The sequence below is a fragment of the Melospiza georgiana genome, chromosome 11 (assembly GCF_028018845.1).
Source record: "Melospiza georgiana isolate bMelGeo1 chromosome 11, bMelGeo1.pri, whole genome shotgun sequence".
NCBI lineage: Eukaryota > Metazoa > Chordata > Aves > Passeriformes > Passerellidae > Melospiza > Melospiza georgiana.
Genome location: NC_080440.1, coordinates 8,824,396 through 8,852,328, shown reverse-complemented (window position 1 = coordinate 8,852,328; position 27,933 = coordinate 8,824,396). Strand labels below are relative to the sequence as shown.

Sequence of the window (27,933 nt, the reverse complement as noted above, 5' to 3'; positions counted from 1 at the left end):
CATATATTCAGTTCTTGGTAGATTGTCATAGAATATAAATCCACAATTTCAGTATATCTGTTATGTAGTTGTTAAGGACATCTGTTCTAACTGCAGCTCAATAATATGATTGATCTCTGTGCCTTTACATTGACAAGGGTTTCTCAGATTCATTAAAATCAGTAACAAGACACTTTTCAATGACTCTGGAAATCAGGCTAAAAATGGTTAAGTGATGAAAAAAATTAAACTCACTTAGAATGTGGTATATTACTTTGATACATAAATTCACTATCTAACATGATTATACCCTGCCCTGCCTTGCAAAACATCAAAGGTATTTCAAAATTAAAGATACACAAAAAACTGCCTTCTGGTGGTGCTGTTGCCATAGATTCCACCTAAAGGACACAAATGTATAAAATGAAGAAAAATTTTTAAGAAAATACTCCTTATTTATCTTTGAAAAACATAAGAGAAAGCAATTGATACTACTGATTTAAAGATTTAGAAAGATACAACCTGGAAACACATGTAAGCATGAAAGTTTAATCATGACAAGAATTTCAAGCTGTACTTAATTTCTCAAATTCCAATATAAGGATTATTTCTATTTCTTTTTTGTATACTGCACTGCTAAAATCATTTACCTATGCAACTGGAAGATGGCTACAGAACTATATCTATCTCTATCTATCTATCTATCTATCTATCTATCTATCTATCTATCTATCTATCTCAAAAGTTTTCTGCAGTTGTGTACATCTGATTTTGGAAGGATTGAGCATTTGAAAATTCTCTTAAATGATAGTGGTACTAAAGATCAGAGACATAAAACAAATCTGCTTTTATTCTACACATATATTTTTTACATAAGAAATATGTATAAGGAATAAATATATATATAAAAGAAACACTTTATAAAACTGGAACCTGAGAAAATGATGAGTTTACTGGTACTGGGGGATGAAGGGATTGAGAGCAGCTCTGTGGAGAAGGATTTGGGAGTATTGGGGGTTGAAGAGCCAGACATGACCTGTCAGACCAGAATGCCAATTGTCTCCCGGGCTGCATCCAAAGGAAGCCTTGGAGCAGGTTCAGGGAGGGAGTTGTGTCCCTGTGAGACCCCACCTGGGCTCCTCAGCACAGGAAAGACTTGGACCTGCTGGAGTGAGCTCAGAGCAGGGCTGCAAAAATTACCAGAGGACTGGAAGATGTCTCCTGTGGAGAGAGGCTGAGAGAATTGGGGTTTCAGCATGGATAAGGCTCTGGGAAGGTTTTACTGCAGCCACTCAGAACCTAAAGGAGGCTTCACAAGAAAGATGGGACAGAGTTTTTAGTAGGGCCTGTTGTGGTAGGACAAAGGGCAACAGTTTTAAACTGAAAGAGTGTAGATTTAGACCAGATGCTCGGAAGAAGTTTTTTACAATGAGGGTGATGAGGCATTGGAACAGATTGCTCAGGGAAGCTGTGACTGCCCATCCCTACAAATGTTGAAGGCCTGGTTGGATGGGGACCTGAGCAACTGGGTTTTAGTGGAAGGTGTCCTTGCCCAGTGGTAGGAGGGATAGATTAGATGACCTTTAAAGGTCCCTTCCAAATGAAAGTATTCTATAACTCCATTATTTTAGGTCTCACAGAAAGAGAATGCATGACTAAAGACTTTCAGCTAACCATTTGAATACTGGCACAGCACTGCTACTCCCAAGCCTTCTGAAATGTTGTAGTAATATCAAAATATACTGACATTTAACAGCAGCATACCAACAATTCCCCCAACTACTCTTTTAAAAGCTTCTGTGTTAAAAGAATGTGGGGTGATGAAATAATCATCTCCATTAACAAATCTTGTTAAAGCCTTCTTAGATACCAAAGGTCTACAAAGTGAATTATCACCCTCACATAGATGCTCTGCATTTTTCCAAATGTTGGAACAGAATTACATTGAGTAGTGTTAAACACCAAGTACATACTCAAAAAACTTCCATCATATACATGAATAGCTGGTCCTCTGGCTGATATCTCAGCAAGGAAAATATGAAGTGCAGCAGGAGATTCTGGGGATTGACTGACACTGTACTGATCCAGTGCTGGTCCAGTGCTGCTCTCCACAAAGGCTGAGGTAAATGGGTATGGAAGACCTCAAAAGCTGACTTTCATTATTTTTGAGAGGGACTAAGTGGTTAATCTTTATCTGAGAAAGTTCAGGTTTCTTCCCTAAGTTATGCCTCCTTGGAAATGAGGTTCTTGCCATTGTATCTTGAACCCTCAATGTCCACCTTGCAAAATGCAGAGGAGAAACCTGACAAGGCTGAATGTGTAAGGCACATCAAACTCTTCAGTCAGCTGAGTGAAATGTGAAGAACTCTCTCAAAGACAAAATCTTGTTTTTTATGCTTGAATTATGTAGAGAAAGATAGCAATAAAGGGCTGTTATGAAAAACTACAACTATATTAAATTGCAATTTATATTACTAACCTAATATATCTAAACACTATTTTAGATTGAAGCTACAGAAGTTGATCAAGGCAGTAAGATCAAAGAATACTCTTTGCAATCACATTGTTCTTCACTGAATACTGCAGCAGTACATTTTACTTTAAAAGTTCATTTTGTTTTAGTCATGTAATTTGTAATAACCAAACCTGACGTGTCTAAATATTCTTATCAATTTCCTTATAATTAAACTACTAAAAAATAATGAGACTGCTATTCTCTATATTTAATTGAGTTCCATTTGTCTGGTCTTGCAGATTTGTACCACGTTTGAGCCTATTTAATGAGCAGGGAGAAAACACATTGGAAATATTAAATTAACAAAATGCCTAATGGAGATGTATATCAAATAGTTAATACCAACTAATGTATCTCTGATGTCCAGCAAAATATTCCTCTGTAAATCAAGTTTTTATTTGTACAGTTACCCACTTATCAACACATTTCTTCTCATTTGAAACCTTCATTTAACAGGGTACTTCAAAGTTCCAGCACTGTGTTGATATTCACTGTGGAAAGTTGCTGCTCCAGGCCTCTATTTGGACCCTGTAGACCCTTGAAGGTAATTTGCACCTAACATTTTAAAGCATTTACTCTGCAATAGTGTATATTGGGGCAACACAGCTGTGTTTAGTTTCCTAACATTGGATTTGCCTCAGAGCTGTGCTATGTGCTTTACTTAAGCCACATTCATTGTTTATTATTGCCTCTACTGTCATAAAATAACAGCTATATTGCTGATATATATATGGAGTATGAGGTTATCTAGTTTCACAGCAGCTCCTGCTAGTACCTTTATATAGTTCCAGAAATGTTATTCTGTGCTTTCACACATTCAGTACTTTTTGGTGAAATGCAACAAATACTCTGCTTCTTATAGCAGCACTGTCACATAGTGCAGCTGTGTCTGATTCTGTACCACTTTGTACCAGGACAAATAATGATCTGAGGTGTAAAACACATAATGATCACATACTAAGTGCTCAGAACTACTGCAGCTTTTTGCTGCTTTCTCCTGCTTCAGTTCTTTAAACATTTAGCTTTTCAGTAATGAGACTTTATCATTTTAAGAAGCAATTATTTTCCATTACTCACACTGTAATGCAGCTGCTGACTGGTATATCTGGGTTTCATTCATTTTGAAACTATTTTTAAGTACTATATCACACACCTGCAGGTTGTCAGCCACTATTGTGATGAACTGTACAGCCTACATGATTATTCAGAATTCTAGGAAGGATATATATATAACAGATTTGCTCTTTTTCCATGGTGGCACTAGAGAACATGATGAAAGTGCATGTGTCTTGGTTACATGTTTTCCTTGATAAGTTCTAAGAGCCCTTCGTAATGATACCTTAAATTTCAGCTCTACTCAAAGAAAATTTAGCATTCAAGACCCCTGAGAAAATACTGGGAGTTTAGACTTACTGGTGAGAAACCAGAGTTCCAGGTTGCTGTAGCATCATCACTGCTCATACTTAGGGTGACATTGCAGCAATCGATCAGTGTGGCACCCAGCCCATGGGAAATCCCAGCATCCCATAATTCTTCATTTTGTTGTCTCTTCGTGCTGGCCAGCATCTGTAGTTCAGATGAACTCAGTCTATTTGACTGGTACTTTTTCCTGTCATACTCCTGCGAAATAAAATGGAAAAGTCAACAATCTAGACAGGATCACCGAACAGAATAGATGAATGAAACCCAGAGAGACCTTGGAGAATCTCTCAGAGAATCCTAAAAAGCTTCAATACTGAAAGAGAAACAAAATGTTTACTAGAAAAAAATTAGTTAACAGATTTCTGTTAATCTATGAAGATCAAGCATATTTACAAACAATTCCAGGAAGGAAGAACACCACAAGCACTGTAATGAACTGCAGTTTTGATCCAGAGTGTTTGGTGAAGCTGCTGTTCCACTGCAATTAAAAAAGGAAGATAAAAACAGGCGTTAAGAAGTTCAAAAATCCATCAGCTGTTAAATGCAGATCTTGAATTAAAGCCAATCCCACAGTTATCACAGTATCATCAACAACATCAATATAACATTTAGTTGTTGGTCAAGCACAGCATAAAACTTCTCTGGAAAACCATGTCAACACTAGATTTCAAAGGTTATTCTGGCAGTTTGCTAGTGAATGAATTTTCAAGTAAACTTCAACGTCCTTTCACTTCAAATCCACTGGTGGAATTGTTAATATAACCCTAATTGTTACACCTAACTTCATGCACAGGCCAAAAGCTGCAAACACATACTGACCATTTTGCAGTTGATACTTAAGCCTTGCTCAAAACCTTAAGACAAGACAGTTTAAAGTCACCCAACCTGCTGCTGGCACTATCTTTGTTTAAAGAACATCTCCTTTAAGCAAAGCTTTCCCCTTTTTAAAGGGTCCACATAGTTTGCTCCTTCACAAAGGAACAAGTCTAATACTTGAGACATTTAGTTTTGGTTCTAAATGTAAGTACAAAGCATTTCTGCTTGAAAAGTGAATCCAGGCAGTGAGCAGGACTTGAATGGATCACTGGAGTATTGGCCAGTGGGCTGTGAGACCCTATATAACACCATCCCAAAGAGGGACAGAGCTTTGATTCTAGAGAATGGAGCTTTTAGACCAGGAATGTACCACATTCATGGCAGAAAGGAAGATCTCTCAGTCTCTTTTGCTGTGAGAAGGCACTGGGTAAACGAAGACCTCAAGAACTCACGTGAGTCAGCAGTACAAGTACATGAACACTGACAATTTTTCTTGCTATGAAATGTGGAGTGTAATGTTTTAGTGTATCTTCAGGGGTATAGAAGTCACCTTACACCAGAATTCATAGTGAAATTTTACCTCCTTTGCTTTCTTCCTATGTATATAAGATACAAAGTACAAGAAGATGACAGAAGATACAAAGCATAAGATGACAGAAGCAGTTTGCACATTTACCATTCCTTTTTTACAAAGCTAGCTAATGAGGTCCAAGCTTTGTTCCTGAATATTGTGATGACTGCTACCATTTTTAATCCTAAAATAATGTGACCCTTTCTGAATGCCTGTTACTAGCTCAGGGACTATTAGTCATTTGTTCACCTCACCCAAAGCTCTTTGTTGTGCTTGGGGAGCCTGCTTTGCTCAAATGTATCAATATTCTACCAGACCTGCAGCTGCTGTCACTTTTATTGATCTTATTGAACAGGCTGATTTCCTGTTAATTTTCCTATATTTAAACCTTCTGCAGTTATTTGATTATTATAAGAGAAGCTTGGCTTATCTTTCTTCTTTCATATAATTGGTATGCAGTCATTAAACTGACAGAATGAACTGGTGCTCTGCAGAATAAAAGCACTAACTATTGAAAGAACTTTTTACTCATTCTCTTTTTAATAAAAGCACAAAAAATTGCCCTGACTTGCTTGTCTTTTCCTTTACATCTATAAAGAAAGATGCATAGATTTGTGGAATTATTACAGCGTCATTCTAAACATCTGCTGTTCCCCTCCCCAGATTATTTCAAATTGTCATTCTGTTTTCTTTTCCTCTAATGGTCTCACTCTGAAAATATCACACTCAGGAAGGAAAAGAGATGCTATGACCATTTTCTGTGTTAAACATCCCCTAAAATAAACTAATGAAGGAGAAATAGTTTGGAATATTTGTTCTTCAGGTTTAGATGACTGCTACCAAAAAGCCTCTTTGAAAATTTTATAATATCTTTGTTGGTTTTCAAAAAGAGAATTTGAAATCTGAATTTGAAATTAAGTTAGCTTTGTAATTTAGGAGAATATTTTGATGTAAGAAGTAATTTTGCAATACTCCTAAATTTGTCTAAAATTAATATTTCATTTAGTAATTAAAAGCTTATCTTGTCTATTTGAATATCCTTCCCTTACAATAAAATATTTTTATTAAGCACTTAAAACTTTTGCTAGATTGCTGAAACCTGTTGTTTAAAGGATTTTTTCATATATAATGACATTTGCATTCTTCTAGGTTCAAATGATTTATTCAGAATTGTTTGAATGTAGTTGTACGTGTGGAAAACTTTAATTACCAGCTATCTACATGCTTGCAATATTTCCCAGAGGGCTATACTTCTTTCTTAATTAAAAATATTTGAACTTAATAATAGAGAACTCTATTAAAACATGAATAAAACATTGCAAGAAACCAGGTCCTTAAAGCATATTAAGCAGCAGGCAAATCAATTGCAGAAGACTTGGTTAAGCACTTTTTTCCCTTTACTGGCCCCTTGTATGAGCACACAAAGAAATGTCAAAGAACTCCAAGGAAGGGCTTCCCTAAAATTTTAAGACCTGATCAAGTGTAAGACCTAGATCTGCCAGATACTTTAATCTCATGTTTTGTAGCAATAAAACAAAATCTGTAGCTAATGAATTTCTATACATTAATAATAGAATTTGTTCTTGAAAAAAAATACAAGGAACAAATCACATGTGCAATGCATTTACAGCTACAACTGCAGTATGGTAATAATCTTATTGTTTAAATTAGTAATCAACTACTGCAATCCACCCAGAGAGGCTACATTTAGCCGTGTTCTACAGGACAAAGTTGATAACTGCATTAAACACAGATAATATCTTTAAGGAAAGTAATACATGTGTAATTTCATTTATTATGGACAAATAGGTTACAGTTATGATAAGTAATAAACATAATTGAACTGCAATTGGAACAATTTTCTAAAACTTGAAAGTATCAGGAAACAAGGAATACATTTAATTGCAAAGATATAAGTAGCTAGTGGAAAAAAGAAGGATTAAATTTCTATAAACTACAATAGGAGGGTAAAGGAATGAAAAATACAAACAAATTTTATCATACACATTCACTGCATATTACCATCTCTAAGAAAAAGAGAATCAGATTATTGGTATCAACTGGGGCTTTTCCTATCACTGAAAATTACAGAAACATTATCTTCTTTCCAAATAGAAATGAACCCATGCATTGCTTTCTTCCACATTTTCCACATCACTAGTGGCAATTCTAATGTCTTTTCCAGATCATAAATACATCGAACATATGCTGCTATTAAAAGGATTTTCTTTGCTTTTTAATTTTTTTTGCTTTTCATAGTCTTTTAAATCACCAGCCACCGATACTTCTCATGATAATAAAGTCCCAGCACTGCTTCTGATTTTCGCTTGCACTGCTGTGTTTCATTCCCCTTGCTTCCCCCTAATCTCCTTCTTTCCCAAAGGAAACCAGTCTCCACAACCTTCATGGAAAAGGATGTTCTGTTTTTGTCAGGAAAAGTGCAGGGCCTTCACCAGTCCAACAAACTACTTGCAGGATGCAGGAAGAGATTTCCAGAATCCCCAGTCTGAAACACAACCTCACAGCACTGATACCTAAACCCTGCACCAACAATAAAAGAGACTCATTGCACAAAAATGAATCTGTGCCAGGGCAGGATGAGCATTTCCCCATCAAGGACACACAGAAAAGCTGAGAGCCCCTGCAAAAGATAGGAGTCTATTGTTTTGGTCCCCAGAAGTGTGCAATACCTGGGAACCAATGATATGATAAGAAATTCAAGATATATCCAAGATATTAGAAAACAAACCCCATGCTTACAATAATGATCATGCTTACAATAATGATCATGAGTTCAATTCAACATCCCTGGGCAAAATTATCCAAAAAAAATCACAAAACAGCAATCCTGGGACTAAGTACCATAGAACTCCCTGACCTGTAAAAGAGACACCTGCAAGGGAATCTGATACACAGCCATGAGTCAGGAAGTGGCAGAGGAAAGAATATTAGGTAAAAAAAAAAAAAAATCATTGCTTTTTTATAGCAAAGAGAAGAATAAGAAAGCACCAGGAATGAGACAATGCATTAAAAAAGTGAAGATCCATATGTTTTTTTTCCTCACAAATAGCAGTTAAATTTTGAAATTCACTGTCACAAGGCAAAGGCCATATAGATGCAAAAAGCAAACACACAAATGTCTGTGAAAAAACCTCCACCACCAGTTATTCACCACCTGTCCTGAAGAAATGGCAAAGCTAAGGCTTGCTGGAAGGAAGCCTGCAGGGCCCTGCTGCTGAGGTACCCTGGGTGCTTTCCCTGTCCTTGCCCTGTTATTCTCCCAGCCATCCAGGGCTGACTGCTGGACAGAAGCTGCCTGGCTGCTGGCTCTCAGGCACATAATTCATCATTGCTCAGGGCTGACACAGAGAGACCATGAAGTACCCAAATTAACACTCCTGCTGTGGTCATTCGTTAACACAGCAATTTAAAATCTGCCAATTTTCCTCTGTAACCTTTCAGCCCCAAACTATTTTCTAACTAATTTATTTCCAAAATGTGAGTTGCTCAGTGACACATCTTTTTATCTACAAACCTTTTTGATTTCTGTTCTATTTGGAGTATGATTTTGTGTTCCACAAACCCCTACAAAATCAACTTTCAACAGACTGAGCACAGTAAATGCAGTTATGATGAAGCCAGAATATATCAGAATGAAAGATGTACTATTAATCACTTCATGCAAATGGGTATATCTAATATAGCTTCTCTACACAATCTAGTAATTCAATTTCAAAGTAAAAATCACTTACAAAAGTCTGTGCTGTCAGACATGAATTTCCGTTTGAAACCTTCTTGAGAGATGTTTTACTGACAGATCTTTCGAATTGATCTGAAACTCCTTCATATCTTTCAGTTTCTTCAGATACATTTCTAATTACTCTAAAGGATTTGGATTTACTTTGAATTGGAGAAAGAGAAAGGATAGGCTTTAAACTTCTATGAAAGCTAATAGATTCTGTTTTTGTCATGGTGGAACTCTGTGGTTTTGATAAGACGGCCTCTTCGAAGTTATATTTGCTGTGTTCCTTATTCTTCCAGTATTCATTTCCCTGTGACATCTTATTTAATGGGATCTCTTTAAAAACTGCTGAATCAGGTGTTCCTTCTCTGCTGTGGCTGTTCTCAATGTTCTCAGCACTCTGGATGAGTTCACTGTTGTCATCCTAAATTTAGGAAACAAAGCAAGAGTGGTTGGTTTGCTCTCATCATTACACAGTTCAGTTTTACATAACCTTAACACTTCAAAATCTCTCTTTAATCTCTGCCTCCTGTTTCTAAATTTACAAGGATTCTGAAAAACAGCTGCTTCTCCTGGTAAATACACTGACTATACCATAAACATCTTCTTACATCTGAAGCTGCTTACACTTTTAAAAATGTCAGGTCAGATTTTGAATGCTGGTAACATCCAAGACCTGTGTCTCACCTGACATTCATAATTTCAATTATTTTTTTATTACAGTTGTAAACCAAAACTAAGCAATGTGTCCATGATGGTGTCTTTCCATTGAATTATTAATATTTCATATTTTCACACTGCATCTTCAACTTAAATGTAGAAGCAGTAACTCCTGCTGAGATCACTTTGCTCTGCCCTGGTAATCATATTGTACTGGATATCATATTCATTACCATTTCAATACAATTTAGGAATTTTAGAGGTTAGTTTATTAATCTTATATCCACGCTTCTAACAAAGTCCCTGCAAAATATCCCATGAATCAAGTGTATGATGTTCACTCATACCCCATCTCAACAGCAATCAGCAGGACTGAACAGATGAAAATAAAAATAATGCAGGAGTGCATCTAGTGTTAGCCTCAGTGTTCTTATTCCCAAGAAGGAAAGAATGAGAGCAGCCTCATCCTCATCTCATGATCTGCCATATGTTCCCACAGAGGATGTCAGGCAGTATCACCTGCAGTGCCTCTCACAGCTGAGGTGCAATCCTGCTGCACATGAAAGTGATCCAAGATTGTTACTGACTTCAGTGAGTCCAGGATTACACAGCATGAAATGTATGTTTGAGAAGATAATCCCTCAGTTTTATTAATGGTACACATTTTGGAAATTTATAGTTTGATTCCCTCAGTTATTTTGTAAAACAGTTAAATTCAGCGCATCTTGCTATTATGCAAGTCAGTTACATTTTATTTCTCTGCTGTGAGCTGCAGATTCAAATGCTAAGAAACAGATTTTATAGTTAGAAGTGAAACATACTAGAATGTTCATAAAAGGAGGAACTTTAGCAGTCACTGTAATGACATAATGAAATTATTGCATACATTGACAATTCAGCAAATTTATTCATAGTATCAAATTATACTAGATAGGTATACTAAAAGATTGTTTTCTTTCATTAATTTCATTGCTGGAAGATTTCCACATTGCAAAGGAATTAAAGCTGGTGATGCTCAGACAGAATATGCAGCAGAAGTACCAATAATCAAGTGACATTCAAAAGCTGGAATTTTGTAAGTCCTTTTCAACAATGTCAATAAGCAAAACCAGTCTCCATCATTTGCAGTTTTAAAAAACGCAATGAAGTCTTATTTACTCAAGTCTTGAACAACCAGAAAGGACTTGGATCTCACTCAAATCTAAATCTATGATGCAAGTGGTTTTTTTTTTTTTTTTTTTTTTTTTTTTTTTTTTTTTTTTTTTTTTTTTGTAATAATGCACAGTTCTGGCATCTCTCTGTTAGCATAGGGGCTGACAGAGTTAGGTTTCTTTTGTCAACTTGTTACACAGGGTACACCTGCACCGACTCCTGGTTAGACACAGCAACCTGACAGAGACAAATCTACCCGTTGGTGTATGGGGAAAAGATGATTTATCCTCTCTGTCTGCCTTGAAAGCAGACTCTCATTCTAGGAGTTTGAGGATGAGGAGTGCTTTATCAAGAGTCACATGCACAAAGTGGCCTACCTCCTCACTGCTGTCAGCTCCTTCAAAGCTATCTTCAGTTTTGGTTTGCTCCTGTTCTCCGTTACTGTCGGGCTCCAACTCCAGTGGGGAAATGGAACTTTCTGGGGATATGTTGGGAGATGTTCCATAAGGAGCTGATCGAGGTTTGGATGAAAATGTGAAAACCTCTTTCTTACTCCTTTGGTGATCAGCTGTTTCCTTGTTGGGAGGCTCAACAGAGGCATTCTGGGCTGAGGGTAAATCACAGCAGGCTGAACTTGCAGTAGCTTCAAATTGCTCCTTGCTATCCAACTGAATGCTCTCAGTGAACCTCTCTGGAAACACCCATGTATCTGAAACACACAATTTCAATGCCAAAATATGTGAATTGTCAGCTACTCTGATCACTCTCATTTTCTCAGAAAGTTGAACAGCAAACTAAGTTTTTCTAATACAGAAATATTTTGCCTATTAAAGAAGAACAAGAGTGATGAGGGTGCAATGAAAAAGAACAGGTTGCTTTCAAAGTGCAAAGCTAATAAAATTTCTAAACAGAGCTCAAAAAGTACACAGGCTTTTTTTTTTTAGCCATCAAGATTTGAAACCCATAACTGAATTTTATTCTAGGAGAACATGATTTTATTTAATATGGCCATTGATATTTTTCTAAAGGCATTTTTTGTATCTGACATTTAAAAAATAACAACACATTGGTGGAAAGTTCATAATATTACAATCTGCTCCTTCTTTACTGCTGAAATTCCACACTTTTACATTCAGAACTTATGGTTTAAATCTCAATTTCAAACTACTGTTCTGATAAAAAAGTGTGACATGAAAAATGTATAAAGATATCTGTTTCACCAGGTTTCCCTGAATACAGCCACAACTAATCTAACAATTTTAAAACAAACAATAAACTACAGAAATGGATTTAAAGATTGAGTGCACCAGATACACATGAAAAGACCATTTTTATGTTCTTATTGTTAACTTATATTTTACTGTTTGGAATGATGGTATAGAAAAAAATGTCAATTTGATTGATTACAACCAATCTCAAATAGCATCTAAGAAAAGGAGAATTGCTCAAGTATGCAATACTCCCTTATCTTCATTAAAGGTAGTGTGGTGTGGATTATTCACTAGATATTGAAACTTTCCAGCTCCATAAAACAAAGTTACCATCAACCATATTAAAAAAACTCAATGAAAAAATACTAAAAATGTAATAATAAAGCATCATTGCAATAATAAAATGCTTGCCACCACAGAAGACAGTAAGTTTAGAGGGGTATTTTGTGCTTTACTGTAATATTCTACTTTTAGTTTTGTTAGAATTACCACTTCAGGCACATTCAGCAGCTGGGGAGGAGTGAGAGGGTGGGAGGAAGTCTGAATCACCATAAATGAAGGTAAAAGAAAGAAGACTGAGATGCCAGGAGAAACAGCTGTCTTCTTACTGGGTTGCTGTGATTTTTACTGAAGACAGACAGTAAAGCTACCAAACTCCAGTTAATATCCAGGAACTAGTGGAAGGTTGGGACTTGATGTATCTTATATGATCATGGCTTGCACCTTCTTGTTCCAGAAAATGCCATTTTTCAATCTCCTCATGAAGACCATCTTTAGTCAGAACTCCCAAGGTTTTTCAAGTAAACTCTTATTCTATTAGAAAATCATTCTGGTTTAAAACAATGCAGAATATTCTGCTTTTAATTATTATAAGCCTTGAAAGCTGAACATGCAAGTGATTCCATTTATGTTACAAATATTTTGGACTAGTTTTTCAAAGAGCATCAAGAAATGAGTGAGTCTACTCAAAACTTCTGGGAAACACCCTTCAATGAGTAAACCAAATGATTTTTATTTCTGTATCTATAACTACAGCTTTTTCAAAGGAGAGTGTTGGAGCAGAATTCTCCAGTCTACTATCATTCAAGATTGTGTCACATCCCTCTGATAAAGCATTTTTATAGGCAATTGGAATTACATGTGAAGGGTGGTACACAAATAAAACAACTGAAATCATAAGAGAAAACACAGTCATGAACATTTCACAATTTTATGCTTTCGGTATACTTTATATCTATATAAGCTACCTTTATTAAGCTACCATTTCCCCTATAAAAATGAAATGAGAAGAGGGATATTTTCATGAGTTTTTCAAGTGAGGCTGAACACAGTCTTTGGATGTTCAAGGACAAAGACTCAGGAACTGTTTTTTCCCCAACTGATTCTGTGACCTAACATGACTGAAAAACTCTGTCACACTACATCAGTATTTTCGATTATTCAATTATTTATTCTGTAGGAATCTGGCCCATCAAGACCGAGATTGTTTTTAAAGTTTTAGGACCTGGAGAGATGCCTTGTTCACAGCTTCAGAAATTGCTATACAGAAATGACATAAAAATATTATTTATCCCCAAACTTCAACTAGACAACTTTTCAGGATGTGAAGAATCTTTTTCCCAGCTATTTTGGTTGCTAAGTCTAAAATGATGTTTACCCTTTTTCCTAAGGCAAAAATATTAAAATTTTTACTTGCTGCATTTATCAAAACAAACAAACAAACAAAAAACCAAAAAAATCTTCAAAAGTTACCTAGCTAAGAAACTTTTTATATTTTTTCTTATCTCAGCACTTTTCAGTCTTCTTTCCAGTCTGGCACCAACCCTTCCACTTTAATTTAGACACATTTTATTAGGTTTCCCTGTCGGTGCTGAGACTAACATCAAAATACATAACATAAACTCCTTCAGTATTCAGAAGGTCTTTTCCCCATGATAAAATTAGATTTGACATGTCTCATGCTGCCTTTGTGGTTTACAAATATGCACTAATAGCTCAGACCACTGTGAAGAGCCCTCTAGGGTATGGTTATACACTTAGTGTACAACCCACTCCAGGAGAATTCACTAATTCTTATGCACATACAACTGGGAAAGCATAGAGAGGAGTAGCTTAATATTTTTGTCTACTGACTTAGCAACAACCCATTTCCCCCAATCTCACCTGTTCTGTTCTGATTCTAGAATAACTTCCAATGCAGTTGTTGCTGTTTAATTTGTAGAAGGCATTACAGAAAAAATTGTGTAATGAATTCTGAATGAAACAATGTGACGAATCACTTGCTTTTTAAGATTTTAAGTCAGTTTTGAATGAAGTATCAAAACATGGAAAAGAAATCCTAGAGCAACAGTTTTTATCAAGTGTTTAGAGAACATGAGGCAATTAGAGACTCAAACTCCTGACTACTAATCCTCGCTCTGCCTCAGGCATCCAAAAATTTCTTACACTTTAGTCACCATTATAATGTCTTGCCCAGAGCAAAAAGAAATTCAGAAATATAAAGAACTGCTTTAAAACGATTACTATCTATATAATATCAAACTGAATATTCTGCTTTTTTAGTCTAAGCCACCCTGTAAAGAACTACATTCATTTCTAGAGCTGAAGAAATATCCTTGAGTTAGGAATAAGTCAAACCCAAACATTCATTCATGCAGCACAGTAATTATTCTTAATGAAATATCCAGAGGGCAGGCAAAAAAGTCCATATGATTTGAAGATGACATTTTATGCTGCTTACAGAGTTCAGGAACTTCTGTAACCTGCAGTCAGTGTAGCACTCTTTCAATAGTCCACAAGTGAAAGATACCAGGAGTTTTGGACTAAACAAAATTCCATTATCTCTCCAACAAAAACTATACTAGAATTTCTTTTTAACTCATAATTTCCATGTCAATTGTAATGAATAATTTGGAGTACATGCTGAGTAAAATATGCAAACTACTACGTAATCACAACATTGCAGCAAAAAACATAAATGCAAGAATGATCACCTTAACATCTAATTAGCTCTTCTACACACTCAGACTTATGCTAAAGCTCCTAATCACAGCCTAACATTATAATGAAGGCTTCAGCATTGAGTAAATAAGATTGGCATAAACAGTGTTTATTCATTTTATTTCTTCTCTCAGGTCAAGTTTATCCCACTTTGGAAGATGTCCAGAACAAAGCCTAGAAGGGGACTTTGCTGATGAAGAAGTTCCTTATAGGAAGTTCTTCAGAAAAAATAAATCCAATACTAATTGATAAAGAAATCATTAAGTCATCTATGTAAAATGAGATAACTTCATATACTGAAAAAGACAGAAATCTGCAGACTGAGTGACAACAGTGACAAGCAATGAAAATACAGGGAAAAAATTTGTAGAACTGTAACTTACAAACACACATAATGCATTTATCTATCTGTACACACAACTAAGATTATAAAGAAACAGTTTTCATTCTTTGACATTCAAACAGCAAAAGAACAGACTTTACACACATCTTTCTTCCTCAGTTCTCTGCCTCTGAATTTATGAGAGGACATTCAGACAGGCCAGCCTACTGCCCTAAAGTTGTCTTTTAATATTATCTATATTTTCATTAAATAACAAGTTTTGATTATTTTTTTTTTAATTCTGTCACTAGATAGAGGTTTTGGTGTTCTAGATAAAAACAAAGTAACGATAGTGATTCCTGCCCCAGATTTCTCAAAATTCACATAAATAGGAAGGAATGAAAAAATTCTCCAGAAGACTTTTCTGTTTGCCTGAATATCTTGGATCTCTTTCAGTCAAATTATGGAACCCATAATAGCAATTATGAATTACTGAAACTGCCAGAGTATATAATAATTTCTAAATATCCCCAAAGAATAAACACAAAGTAAATCACTCACAATATGAAGGAAAATCTCATTGGTCAGTTTTGAGCACATTTGAATTGTCCAAACACTTTTCAAATTGGTGACTATGCCTTCTAATAAAAAGTAATACTACTTTTTATAGAGACAAGGGATACTTTTGCCCCAAGAATGCAATTCCCAGACTCATGCAAAGGAAGTAGATGGACAATGTATGACAAAAAAAAAAAAAATCCACATTTTTTGGCAGAGAGGGAAAAAACTCAGAGAAAGGGAAAAAACTCAAAATGTAAGCTGAGGTGTCTTTCTGTGAATAACAAGAAATGAATCAGCATTGAACTCTATAAACAAATCCACTCTTCCCTCCTCCTTTCTCCCCTCCCCTTGTGATATTACATAGGTACTGTAGTTAATATTCTAAACTCTTATCTAGGACAAGTAAAATTTCTTGTACATTTCATATTTGGAATCTTCAGTGTTAAATTTATTAGGGATTTAAAGAATAAATTATTTTTAGTTCTTTTCCTTTAATCATGAGAGCATGGAATTTTTCTTTTGATATTCATTCAGTGCTCTGGTACTCTGCTTAATCCTGCAAATCTTTATCAATGCTCTAAAGCAATTCTGTTGCAGGGTGCTTGATTTCCATAATCCCCCACAACACAGATGTTTATTTTTTATATGAACTGCTTTTGGGTCCTTTGAAATTTACAATATTCCTTCAGACCACATAGAACTGAAATGTAAAATAACATAAAATGAGTACCATACCATTGGTTATCTCCCATGTGGCTTTGGCTGCATTTTTTGGAGATAATCTTATATGACTGTCCTTGTCTGGTGATGGTACTTGTGGAGACGTGAGCTGAAAATCTGCTTCTCCACTTACAGGTGTTGTCAGAGTCGGAATTTCAGGGTCTGAAATGCAATGCAGAAATGAAATGCCTGTGAAGACTCATATTGTGTGCATATGGGGCATTGTACTGGGATGCAAACATCTAAACAGCATGGGAATCTTGCAGGGCAGCAGGAACAGGGCAGCCACAAGGAAGGAAAAATTTAACACAAGGTATGGAAGAAGGGCAAACCATAGTAATTATAAAAACCAGGCTTGCAAAACTCTGCAAAACAATCAAGAACCATGGCAGCAGCTCAGTTATTTTCACAGCATGAGGAAAGAGGAGCATGTGTATAAATTGTGGGTACTGCCAGCAGGTGATGATCCCTGGCTCAATCACTCACAACACAAATAGCTGCAGAGAGAATGAGCATTTATTCACCCTCATACAGGAGAATAAATCATGATTTAATGAATATGTCTTCAGTAATTAATTAAGTAGATAAAGGATTAGAAAAACAAAGAATTAAGTCCTAATTCAAAGGCACAATCATGCAAAAATTTGGCAGTTTGAAAAGCCTACATATTCTTTGCTTTATGCTCTTACCATTTTGATATTCATTTGCAGGTGTTTGGAGAGTACCTCTTTTGCCTCCTTGATCTAAAGTATCACTGCATGGCCACAGTGGTGACTCCAACCTCTCATTTTCTGGTATGGTTTCAGTTGGTGTTCCTGAATTTTGAAGTTGGCATGATGTTTTGCTACCCAAGGTCTTTGTTACCTTGAAAGACATTATTTCTTGATGAAAGACAAAAATATAACAGCTTTCAAAATACTCAAAGGTAAAACACAGATTATGAATTACACTTTTTTTCCAAATATATATTTCCAAATCTTTTTTAAACAGTATCTTTTCACAAAACCTCATGGTAGGCTCTATTCAGTGTGGTATCTTCAATCTTTACAGTCAAGTAGCAAGCAGAGATTTTTTTTCCACTGAGTGAATGGAACAACGCAAAGAAAAGGGAAAAAATTAGAATTCACTATCAGAACAAAAAGACTAAAACTTATAGTTATTCTAGACCTCAGGAGTATTTTCTTCTTTGAAGAAAGGAATATCATTTTACAACCTGACTTTCAAGTGACTTCCTACACAAGAGTTGGCTGGATCCCTTATTCTCGGTGTTAAACTGAAAACTGTAGTCCTGATCAGATTCCAAAAACCTGCATATTTGTTGCTGGCAGCCTGGGATCAGGTGTTTCCCCTGGCATTGTAATTGACAGCATCACAGGAGCTACTGTAAGGCTGGCTATCAGAGAATCTTGAAATATAATTTCTTTGCATTATGGCTCTCATCGTAAGGAAAAATATTTACACACACACAGAGAGAGAGAGAGAGAGAGAGAGAGAGAGAGAGAGAGAGAGAGAGAGAGAGAGAGAGATGTTAGTAGTCTAGGAAAAAAATTCAGAAAAGAATGGTAAGACCAATTTCTGTAGAGAGAGGCATCTTTATGTCTGATGCTGAATCAGCCTGTTTCATTTAAGTTTTGAAATCCTCCACTCTCTTGTGGCTCAGTTGCAGTAGTGAACCACTTTGTTGTATTTAGTCAGGGGCTCCCTGCAATTAGAGCCTGCTGTCCTTGGCCTTTCAGGCACTTCTTAGAAGAGGTCTGGCATCTCTACAGCCCCACATTCACTGAAAACAGCAACCAGATTTCCCCTTGGCCTCCTCTCCTGTGGGCTCATAAACCCATGCCCTGTGCTGGAGCCACCCGTGCATTTCCCTTGCCCCCCTCTGGATGTTGCAGGATCTCTGGCACTGAGACCTATCCCAGTTCTCTGGAGGCAGCCTCTGGAATAAGCCTTTAGTTTAACTCCTCTGCTTATCAATATCTTCCTTTGCAAAAGGGCCATGGTGTTGTTGGAATTTAGCCCTTCTTACCTTTCCAGGTACCTTTGCATTGGTTCTTTTGTTTGAAGATGGAGGTGGCCCAAGGATCTTTGACCCAAATGCAATATGTGATACATCCTGAGTTTTACCATTGCATGTGTTGCCTTGGCCTCTATTAGCCAGAATGCCTAAGTTAAGAAAAATAAGAGTTTAAAAAAATTACAGTACTTACAAACAATAAAAAGTAGCTTTTTTAAAAGAATCAACTAAAAGAAAAAAAATTATGAATACTAAACATATTTAAGAGTTATGAGCCTTTAAAGTGCACTCCCTAGAAATATAGGAATAGCAAATGCACATTGTATAAAAGTGTGTCAACATATCAGCAAGAAACTTTTGGTCTATTATAGAGACATAATTCTAATCTTCTTGCTTTAAAGATTTATTTAAAAGTGGGTTATTTATAAACAAAAAAAAAAAGGTTTGCAGGATTTCTTTAGAACTTCAATGAAAACCTAACTTCTGACAGGAAGAAAAAAGAACTCTAATTAATAAATAACAGAATAAATAAATAATAAAACAAAAAATGAAGGCAAGACTGTCAAGGTATCAGTCACAGCTCAGAGAACTATTTACATGTACCCTGCTTTTTGAAATTACTGAATCTACTCTATTACCAGGGCTGAGCCCTAATATTGCAAATGCACTCTATTGCTGCTAAAATATTTATTACTATTTATTTTTTTTTTACTGCTTAAACTGTAGATTTATTTTTATAAGTCTTTTAAAGCATGGAAATTGCCAACCAATCTTCAAGACAAAAAGTAAACATGTAATGCAGGTGAATGTTCTCCAAAAAATTTAAAAAGGAAGGACAGTAAAATGGCTACACATTAATTTTACTATCAGGGTTGTAGAGCTGCACGTACTATCTATTTTCCTTTTATAATTCTCCAATATTGTCAGTGAATTCTCCTTTCCAGAGCAGATAAAAACGGTATCTTCAAATTAATTTATATTTAATATTTACAATGTCCAAAGATATTTTCTTGCTACAACTTGTATTAAATTGCTATCTCACTTTAGAGATTTGACACCTTCATAAAGCAATAAAGTAGAAACAAAATATTCTGCTGATTCCCCTGAGCATTTTTCATAACCTTATTTCAAGATCAGCTTTATTTACAGTGTCATCAAGGAAATGAAAAACAGATCATACATTAGCCACCAATATCATCATTTACTGTACTAATAAGCACAGAAGAAGCTCCTTGCTGCCATTACCTGACTCTTTTCCTGATGTGACATTTGGTTACTGTTAACAGCTGCCATTTCACAGGATCAGATGACCTGTCTTGGTTTAACATCAATTTCTTTTTTACTGGCTACCTTGGGATATTGTTAGCTCTAATTAGAAAAGCTGATTTGCATTAAAATCTCTCTTAATGACCACATTAATTGACTGCAATTAATTACCTACATCTTCACATAACAGTGTGTTGATGACATAATGAAATAATATGTGTAATTAAAAGTGGATGATACTAAAAATAATTTGGGCTTTTGATTATCAAATAAACAAAATGTTTAGTGGATTAAAGGAAGATTTTCCAATTAAAATTTACCTAAGCATACCAAAACTTCCAATTTCAAGCAGGCCAACTTCTGAAATTTAAAAAACATGTCTTCAAGGACACATGCTATGTTTATAAGGTGGGATTGAAGACCACCACCACTTATGAATAATTTTACAACTCCAGATTTCCGATAATGAACATAAATAATCTATGTTTCTCTATACTGCTGTTTTATAATGATGATCAATCTGTTTACAAAATTGCTTTAAAGAGATAATCAGTACTTTGAATCAAGACAATAAGGACAGGAAATATATTTGCCTTGGTGAAATTCTGCTGTTGACTTTACTGCAGGTAGGAAGCAATACACAGTTTTAAAGCAAAACAGCAGCTTTACTAAAAAGCTCTCAATTGTCTGACCCAAGTCTATTTAAGCAATTTCACATCTTGGCATTTGTATCTACAATTTCGTTTCTACTGATTCTTGGCTTACAGATCTTACTCAAGCAGACATGCCAACTTAAACATAAAAACACAGGAAATGCTGGTCTAGAACAGGCCAATAATCTCTGTAACATTCAGTTCCAAAGGCCAAACCCAACACTTCAGAAATAGCACAATATAATTCAGTATGGACTTGAAATCATCTGCCTTCAACACAGTTCTTAGTGTAAGGTCGGAAAAACAGAAGTACAAAATTGAATTTTCTCTTCACATTTTTACTGCTGCTAAATACAACATTACTGTTACCTATATAAATTGGCAACTGATTTTGAAATCATACCAATTTCTTTACCAGCCTCTTTTAGCAGTAGATTCCATATTTTAATCATATTCTGTGTAACATGGCATTTTCTTTTATGAGTTTTTAATTTTCAACTGCAACATCACATCAAATGATGTCTTGTTTTTGTGCTATGAGATAAGAAAAACAGCTTTTATTGAACATCCTTTGTATCACTGGTTACTTTTTAAATGCCCTTATGTAGATTTTTAATGTTTTCAGCATATCTTATGTGAGAGATTATCATTCATGCTGTTTCTCCCTGAACCACTTCTTGGTCTGTAAGATATTTTCTGAGATGGTTTAGCTGATAATGTATAAAGTATTTCAGACAATAATGCAAAAATGATTTAAAGGTTTGATACCTTTTTCATTTCCTATGAATTTGAATTTCCTGCTACTTAGTTTTTTAAAACATATTAAAATCTGAAAGTTCTACTGAGCTGTATCTCTGGTGATGATAACCTGCCAGCCTTGATTAATTTAATTTTGATCCTTTAAAGCTTAACTGTATCTATCATTCCTCCCCACTGTAGAATCCTCTGCATTTAGCAAAGCTAGATTTTATGTGATGTCATGTTCCACATTTACCCCATACAGTGGTCCCTAGACCACAATTTTTCAACACAGTGGCCACAAGACATAAAACCAATAAACCTTGCTTTGAAAACTGTGATATTTCCTGCATGTTACCTGCTTTGTTTTTCAGGAAAAAGTAAATATGGGATTTCCAATCTAACAAACTTAAAACTTTCTGAAGTCCCACTCTTTATTAAACCAGTATCTGTATAATAACAAAATTTTGCTCCCCTGTTATTTGCTTCTCTGTTGAGATTATTCATAACTATGATAAACAATACAGAGAGTAGAACAAAAGCTTTTTAGGTCTCCTACTGTTAGCCTTCAGCTGTAACAATAATTTTAAATTTAATCCTTTCTTTGCTTTCTCTTAGCTTTTATCCAAGTCAATAGCTTGTATTGTAGCACACCACTGCCCAGCTTCTTTAATAAATCTCTTCAGTGCAATGCTGCTAAAGTCTAAATTATATGGTTAATTATTTTGTAGCTTAAAGAAACATTCAAATAAGACAAGACACCAATAAGACAAGATTTCCCTTTTCAGAGTATAAGCTGAGGACACTGCATACTCATATTGCCAGCAAAGTTTCATTGATGTGAACATACTTTAAAAAGAAGTGTAACAACTTCACTGCAAAATGTTTCAATGTACATTCATATGACATCTCAAATATTATTATCAATCTCATGCTTGAATTATAACTGTTCAGGCTCCACACAGATCTCAAACTATAGAACACACATGTGTCTGTGTGCTTGAGGCACTACAGGTGTGCAGGAGTTGTCATGTTTCCTTTTAAGACATTGGAACTCTAAACATGGACATTTACAAACCAATCAATTGTTTGCACACACACTGTTTGGATTGTACTCACAGTATTCTAATACAACAGAATACCTGTTTCTTGCACTGCCTTTTCCCAGAATTTTGTTTTTGGCTTGTGAATTTCCTTTAAATTCAGCAGTTGTGTAACTTGTGGGACATCAGAATTGAGCTGGCAGGTTGGAGGAATATCATCTGAGACCTCGTATGGCCCAGGTGTAACAATGGATGTACCTGGAATCAGAAAACATGGGCTTTACTTCATGACACTATGGAATTCAATAGGACTTGCATTATTTGGTAGATTACATATACTTTAGTTCATATGGCTATAAAAACTAACTAGATTATGGTAATTTGAAAAAATTTCTGCAATTGGTCACTTTTTATTGCAAATTTTAAAATTATATTGTGTATACTTTTAGGCCAAAAAATTTGAATACAGTTATAGAAATAAACACTAATGGCTGGAGTAGCCATAGAGAATCAATTTCTTTGATTTGTCAAGAGAGCAAACAAAACAATAATAAAATATATTTTGATAATTTTTTTTACAACTCAGCTTTAATTGTAACACTGATACAGTGATTTTCAGATAAAATGAACACCTAAATATGGTATTCATATCTGTGGGACTGAAGGAGCAAAGTCCCATATATGCAAATAAAGAATTTAACAAGCTTTAATTCCAAACTTTGGACTCCATTATGCTTTCAGATAAACTAAAAAGCTGTCAACCTATGTATTCTTGTGACACCAGGCATGGCAGAATGTGAGCTGATTATCTCTGCTTTCCCTTTGATAACCAATATAGACTGAGTTTATGAAAGCTGCTCTCTGCAAAGAAAGGAATCCACGTCAAAACCATTCCTGATGTTACAACACAAATTAATTGCAAATTTTAGAAGACTTGAATATAATAAGCAAATGAATTAGCCTATTTTCCAAGGAAAATAAGAGGAAAACACAACCTGAAACCCAAACATGAATAAGGGATCAAGTATTGCAATTCAAATAAAAAAAATCAAATGTCCCATGCTGTATTTCAGTGCGGGACATATTTTTTCAATTTTTTTTTTTTTTTTTTTTGCCAAGCCAGTACATTATTTATCACTGTTGGGCAATACTTAGTGATAAAACTCATACATAAGTTCTGCATCACTATGGAAACAAGAAACTAGGTATAGTTTAAGCTTGTGTGCTTCAGTGTCATGAGGCAGAAAAGATGAAGTATTTCCTCTTCTATCTCAATGATCTCATACAGAAATAATTTCTCCGTATATGTGGTTGTCCCCTTTGCATTTACTGTCATTTTAAAAATTCAAAACATAGTGTATATTTGCTACTTGAAAAGAGTAACAAACTCATTGCACCTTGAAATCAATTCTTCCACCACACCAAGGAGTTTGAAGCAAAGGGCTCGACCCTTGTCCTGGTTTGTGATAGTGGAGGGCTGTGTGTTGGATCTGGCATGTGAGCAGAGCTGATGGGTGAGGTGTTGTTCAGCTGGAGTGTGAGTTGGTGTCCAGCTCCCCAAGCTGCCCTGTCAGGGAGCAGATGGCAGGGGGCACAAGAAGCTGAGGGGACACAGCTAGGACAGCTGACCCCAGCTGACCCCAGGGATATTCCAGACCACAGGGCAGCGTGCTCAGCATCTCAATGAGAGGGGAAACTGCCCGGGGGGAGCTGCTGGTGGTAAACAAATTATGCAAATAAAAACCAAAGGTCCTTCTTGGGTTTTATTTACCTTTTTTCCCCCTTGTAATAACAATTTAGCATTAAGGTGTTCTTATCTCAACCCATGCATTTTCCTACTTTTACCCTTCTGCTTCTTTCCCCCATGCCACTGAGGGCAGTGGCTGTGTGTTGCTTAGGTGCTGGCCAAGGCTAAAGCACAACTCTCAATACAATGTCATTACATTCAGTAGGACTAAACTAACTAGTCCAGTCATTCCGAGAGGGAAAAAGCTTTATTAAAGAGTAATTGTTATCTGCAACTTAATTAATAATAAAAACTCTTACTATTGTTTTTCTTTAATTGGGTATGAAGTATAGAATCATTTAAATTCAGCCAAACCTTCAGCTGTAATGAAAATTTAAGATGAGTCTAGAGAACAAGCTTAGAGGATTTGCTGGGTGAACAGGAGTTGTTCAGCCTGGAGAAAAGGAGGCTGAAGGGAGACCTTGCACAGAGGTAGGTGTTGGTGTCTTCTCCCAGGCAACAAGCAGCAACACGAGAGGAAAGAGCCCCAAGTTGTGCCAGAGGACGTTTAGATTGGATAATGGAAACACTTTCTTCATCAAAGGGTTGTCAAGCCCTGGAACAGACTGCCCTGGGTGGTGGAGTCACCATTCCTGGTGGTATTTAAAAGCCATGTGGGTGGGGATCTCAGGGACATGGCTTAGTGGTGGCCTTGGCACTGCTGGCTTAACAGTTGGACACAAAAGACCTTAAAAGTCTTTTCCAACCTAAACAATTCCATGATTCTGATTCTATTCCTATATTCTATATTCTATATTCTATTTATATTTCCATATTCTTGCCTAGATAAGAAAATTCAAAAGCATACAGAAACTACTAATGCCCACCAGCTGTGTAATAATCATAGAATTGATAATGAAGTAATTAAAAGTGTAATATTTTAGTATGCTTACAGTTTATTAAAGCTGTTGACTCATTATGTTAGCTGCATTTTAGAATTTTGGAACTCATTTAGAATATTTAAGCACATTTCAGAAGCTGTTTAGAGTGGAAGGGAAAAAACAATGCACCAATGGAATTAAATTAAATGAATGCTAGTGAGAGCTTGAACTGCAGTTTCCTGCTGAGAATTTACCATATTCTCTCTGTAGACATTTTTAATTAATATTTTTTCCAATCTTACCAACAAAAAATCAGAGGAGTAATCACAACGTTTGCCTACTCTCTCCTATTGGTTGAGTGTTTCCAAATGGAAAATACACTTTGCTACATTTATAATTCTGTTAACTACCCCTCCTTCTGAAACCAGAAACGTTTTTCAGGTATGTTCCTTTAAGATGAAAAATGAAAATTTGAATAAAATAGAAGCTGAGTTATTCCTAGGGGTGCCTTTAAAATAAGAAAGTGCCAGCTGTGCTTTTGAAATTTCTCCTGTGTTACTGCAAATACCAGTGAGGAATGAAGTTCTCTCCTTGGAAAATGATGATTCAGGATTATGATGTGAGTCTGGAGACTGGTAAACTTGACCAATATTGGGTCCAAAAAACCCTGTTATTTTTCAGCTCACCACCAAGATTACTTTCCCAATAAACAAGGCCGCATTAGGATAACTGGACATGATCTGAGGGGTTTATTATAGTTTCATAGCTCTGTTTCATATAATGTTTTGTTACAATTTTGTCTGCATTATTTCAGAAAGAAATACTTCATCAGCTGCTAACATCCAAAACTAAGAAAGCAAACAGAAAATGTTGCTGTTTTCAGTACTTCTCTTTCCTCTCAGATACTCTGTTCCTAGCAAAAATCAGATTTCTATCAGCATCAGTCACCCTCATTAAAACAAGCTCTCTACTTGATAAATCTTCCCAGAATATTTTTCAATAAAAAACTTCTAAGGAATTCAGTGTTTAAAACACAGGAGTACACACATATTTAATTAGTTGCCCTAAGTCCAACACTATAAGACTTAATATGCTGCACTACCACTTTAATTTTTATTAAATCATGTAATCCTTTAAATTGCCAATCTGATGAATAAGAAACTTTTGATTTTATAACATGAACAGTTATGATTAAGACTAGACAGTAATTAAAACACACCATCTTCCTCAGCTGTAACTGGAGGCTTGAATTTTAAAGTGAAGACCTTTCTTAGCTTACAGTTGGCTGAAATAGTAATTCCATCCAAGGACTGGAAGAGAGCTCCTCTGAATATTTCATAGGTAAACGTTACCAAGTCAATACACATATTGCACCACTAGAAAAGGGAAACAAACTCTTTAGTAAAATCCATGAGCTGAGGCTAACACACCTTCTATACAAATAGATGGCCTTGAGTAGAAATGCAGCAATTTTCATTTAATTTGCAGAACTGTAATACATTTTATATGATTACTCATGTGTAAAATTCAGCTGAACAATGGTTGAAATTTTAAGGGAAAAGAAAAGTAAAAACAGAATGATTGTACATGCCTGATTTCCTTATAAAGTCAAGGTAGAAATATTAGCTTCTAATCCACAAATAGCAAATATTTTTGAGAAAAAATTTAGGTGCATACATTACTGTTCAGGTCTTAAATCTGAAATTTTGGAAGGAAAGGAATACTTGTTTTGAAGACACCAAGCAAAGCACTGAAAAATTCAGTATTTAATTATAACTTATACTTCTAGTGATGAGGTTGAAACAGAATAATTTGTAGGGATACAATAGAGAAATCTAGCATGTGAAAATGCAAACTCTGTTCTGCTGATGGAACAAACAACTTATTTTATATCCTGATTCACAACCCCTCGTGCTGATAATAACAATCAGCTTGTGTATACAGTAAGGTGAACTATCAGAGCCATGTAAAAGATCTATCTAATCATTGAAAGCAGAATGCTCCCTCCTTTAAGCAAAAGCAATGATAAAAAGGCAGAGAAGCATTTAAGGGAGACAGATATGTATTCAGATACACTCAGGAATATAGATCTACTCTTTAAGGTTGGTCAAGCATTAAGGTTATTAAAATATTTTGTCATTATAAATTATCAGAGCATCTAGACATATCTGATTCATACTTTATTATCTAAATTAAAATTCATAACTGAAGTTCATCTTCTGCTTGAATTTAACTTGGTGTACATTAATGCACACGTTAATCCTGAAATACCTGTTCTAGTCTGACACCAACTAACTGAAATCACACTGAAGAAAAATAATTTCATTTCACTGGATTTTGAATTAACAGCAACTTCAGGGGTATGATCTGATACATATTCATTAAAAAAAATCCAACTACTTATTCCCACAAAGCAGAAAACTTCTCATTTTTAAGTTACCACAGTTGCTTTCACTTAACCTATCTCAAAAAAAGTTATAAATTCAGAGGTTTTTTGTAAAATATTATCTCTCATGACTAGCCTTAAATTCACAACTGCTTAGTATACTGTTATCTAGTTCTCTTTCTGAAAATATAAATTTTAAAGTATTTGAAATCTAACTATTCTCATATCAAGTTTATTTTCTAAAGCAGTATTTGAGGCTCCAATCCTTACATGGTCACACAGTAACCATCAGGCTTTGTATCCTGTCAGCTATAACCATATGTTGTGGCTGGGAGAGGGGAACGAGGAGAAGAAAATTGTTTTTGTTTTGTTCTCATCAGTTTGACACAGAGATTGTTCTATATTTGGAAGAACCTGAGGAATGTGAAAGCAGCCATCAGCTGCAGTCTACCTCCAGTGAATGTCACCAAAGGTCACTACAGGAGAAGGGACACGCGAGCAGGAGCACTATCATGAACAAGTATCAGGGGCACAGAGAATTTTACAGAGCCTGGA

The 27,933-nt window shown here is 35.5% G+C and overlaps 1 protein-coding gene across 1 annotated transcript in view; it reads right to left on the bottom strand.

The window, feature by feature from the left end:
• The window catches only part of CFAP20DC (CFAP20 domain containing), a 64,949-nt gene that overhangs the window by 20,345 nt on the left and 16,671 nt on the right, over positions 1–27,933 (bottom strand). Inside the window, 9 exon segments of the mRNA XM_058032035.1 lie at positions 3,908–4,114; positions 9,056–9,469; positions 11,235–11,566; positions 16,687–16,833; positions 17,361–17,535; positions 18,698–18,834; positions 22,485–22,611; positions 25,817–25,824; positions 26,191–26,368. Coding sequence (XP_057888018.1) covers positions 3,908–4,114; positions 9,056–9,469; positions 11,235–11,566; positions 16,687–16,833; positions 17,361–17,535; positions 18,698–18,834; positions 22,485–22,611; positions 25,817–25,824; positions 26,191–26,368 — 1,725 coding nt within the window.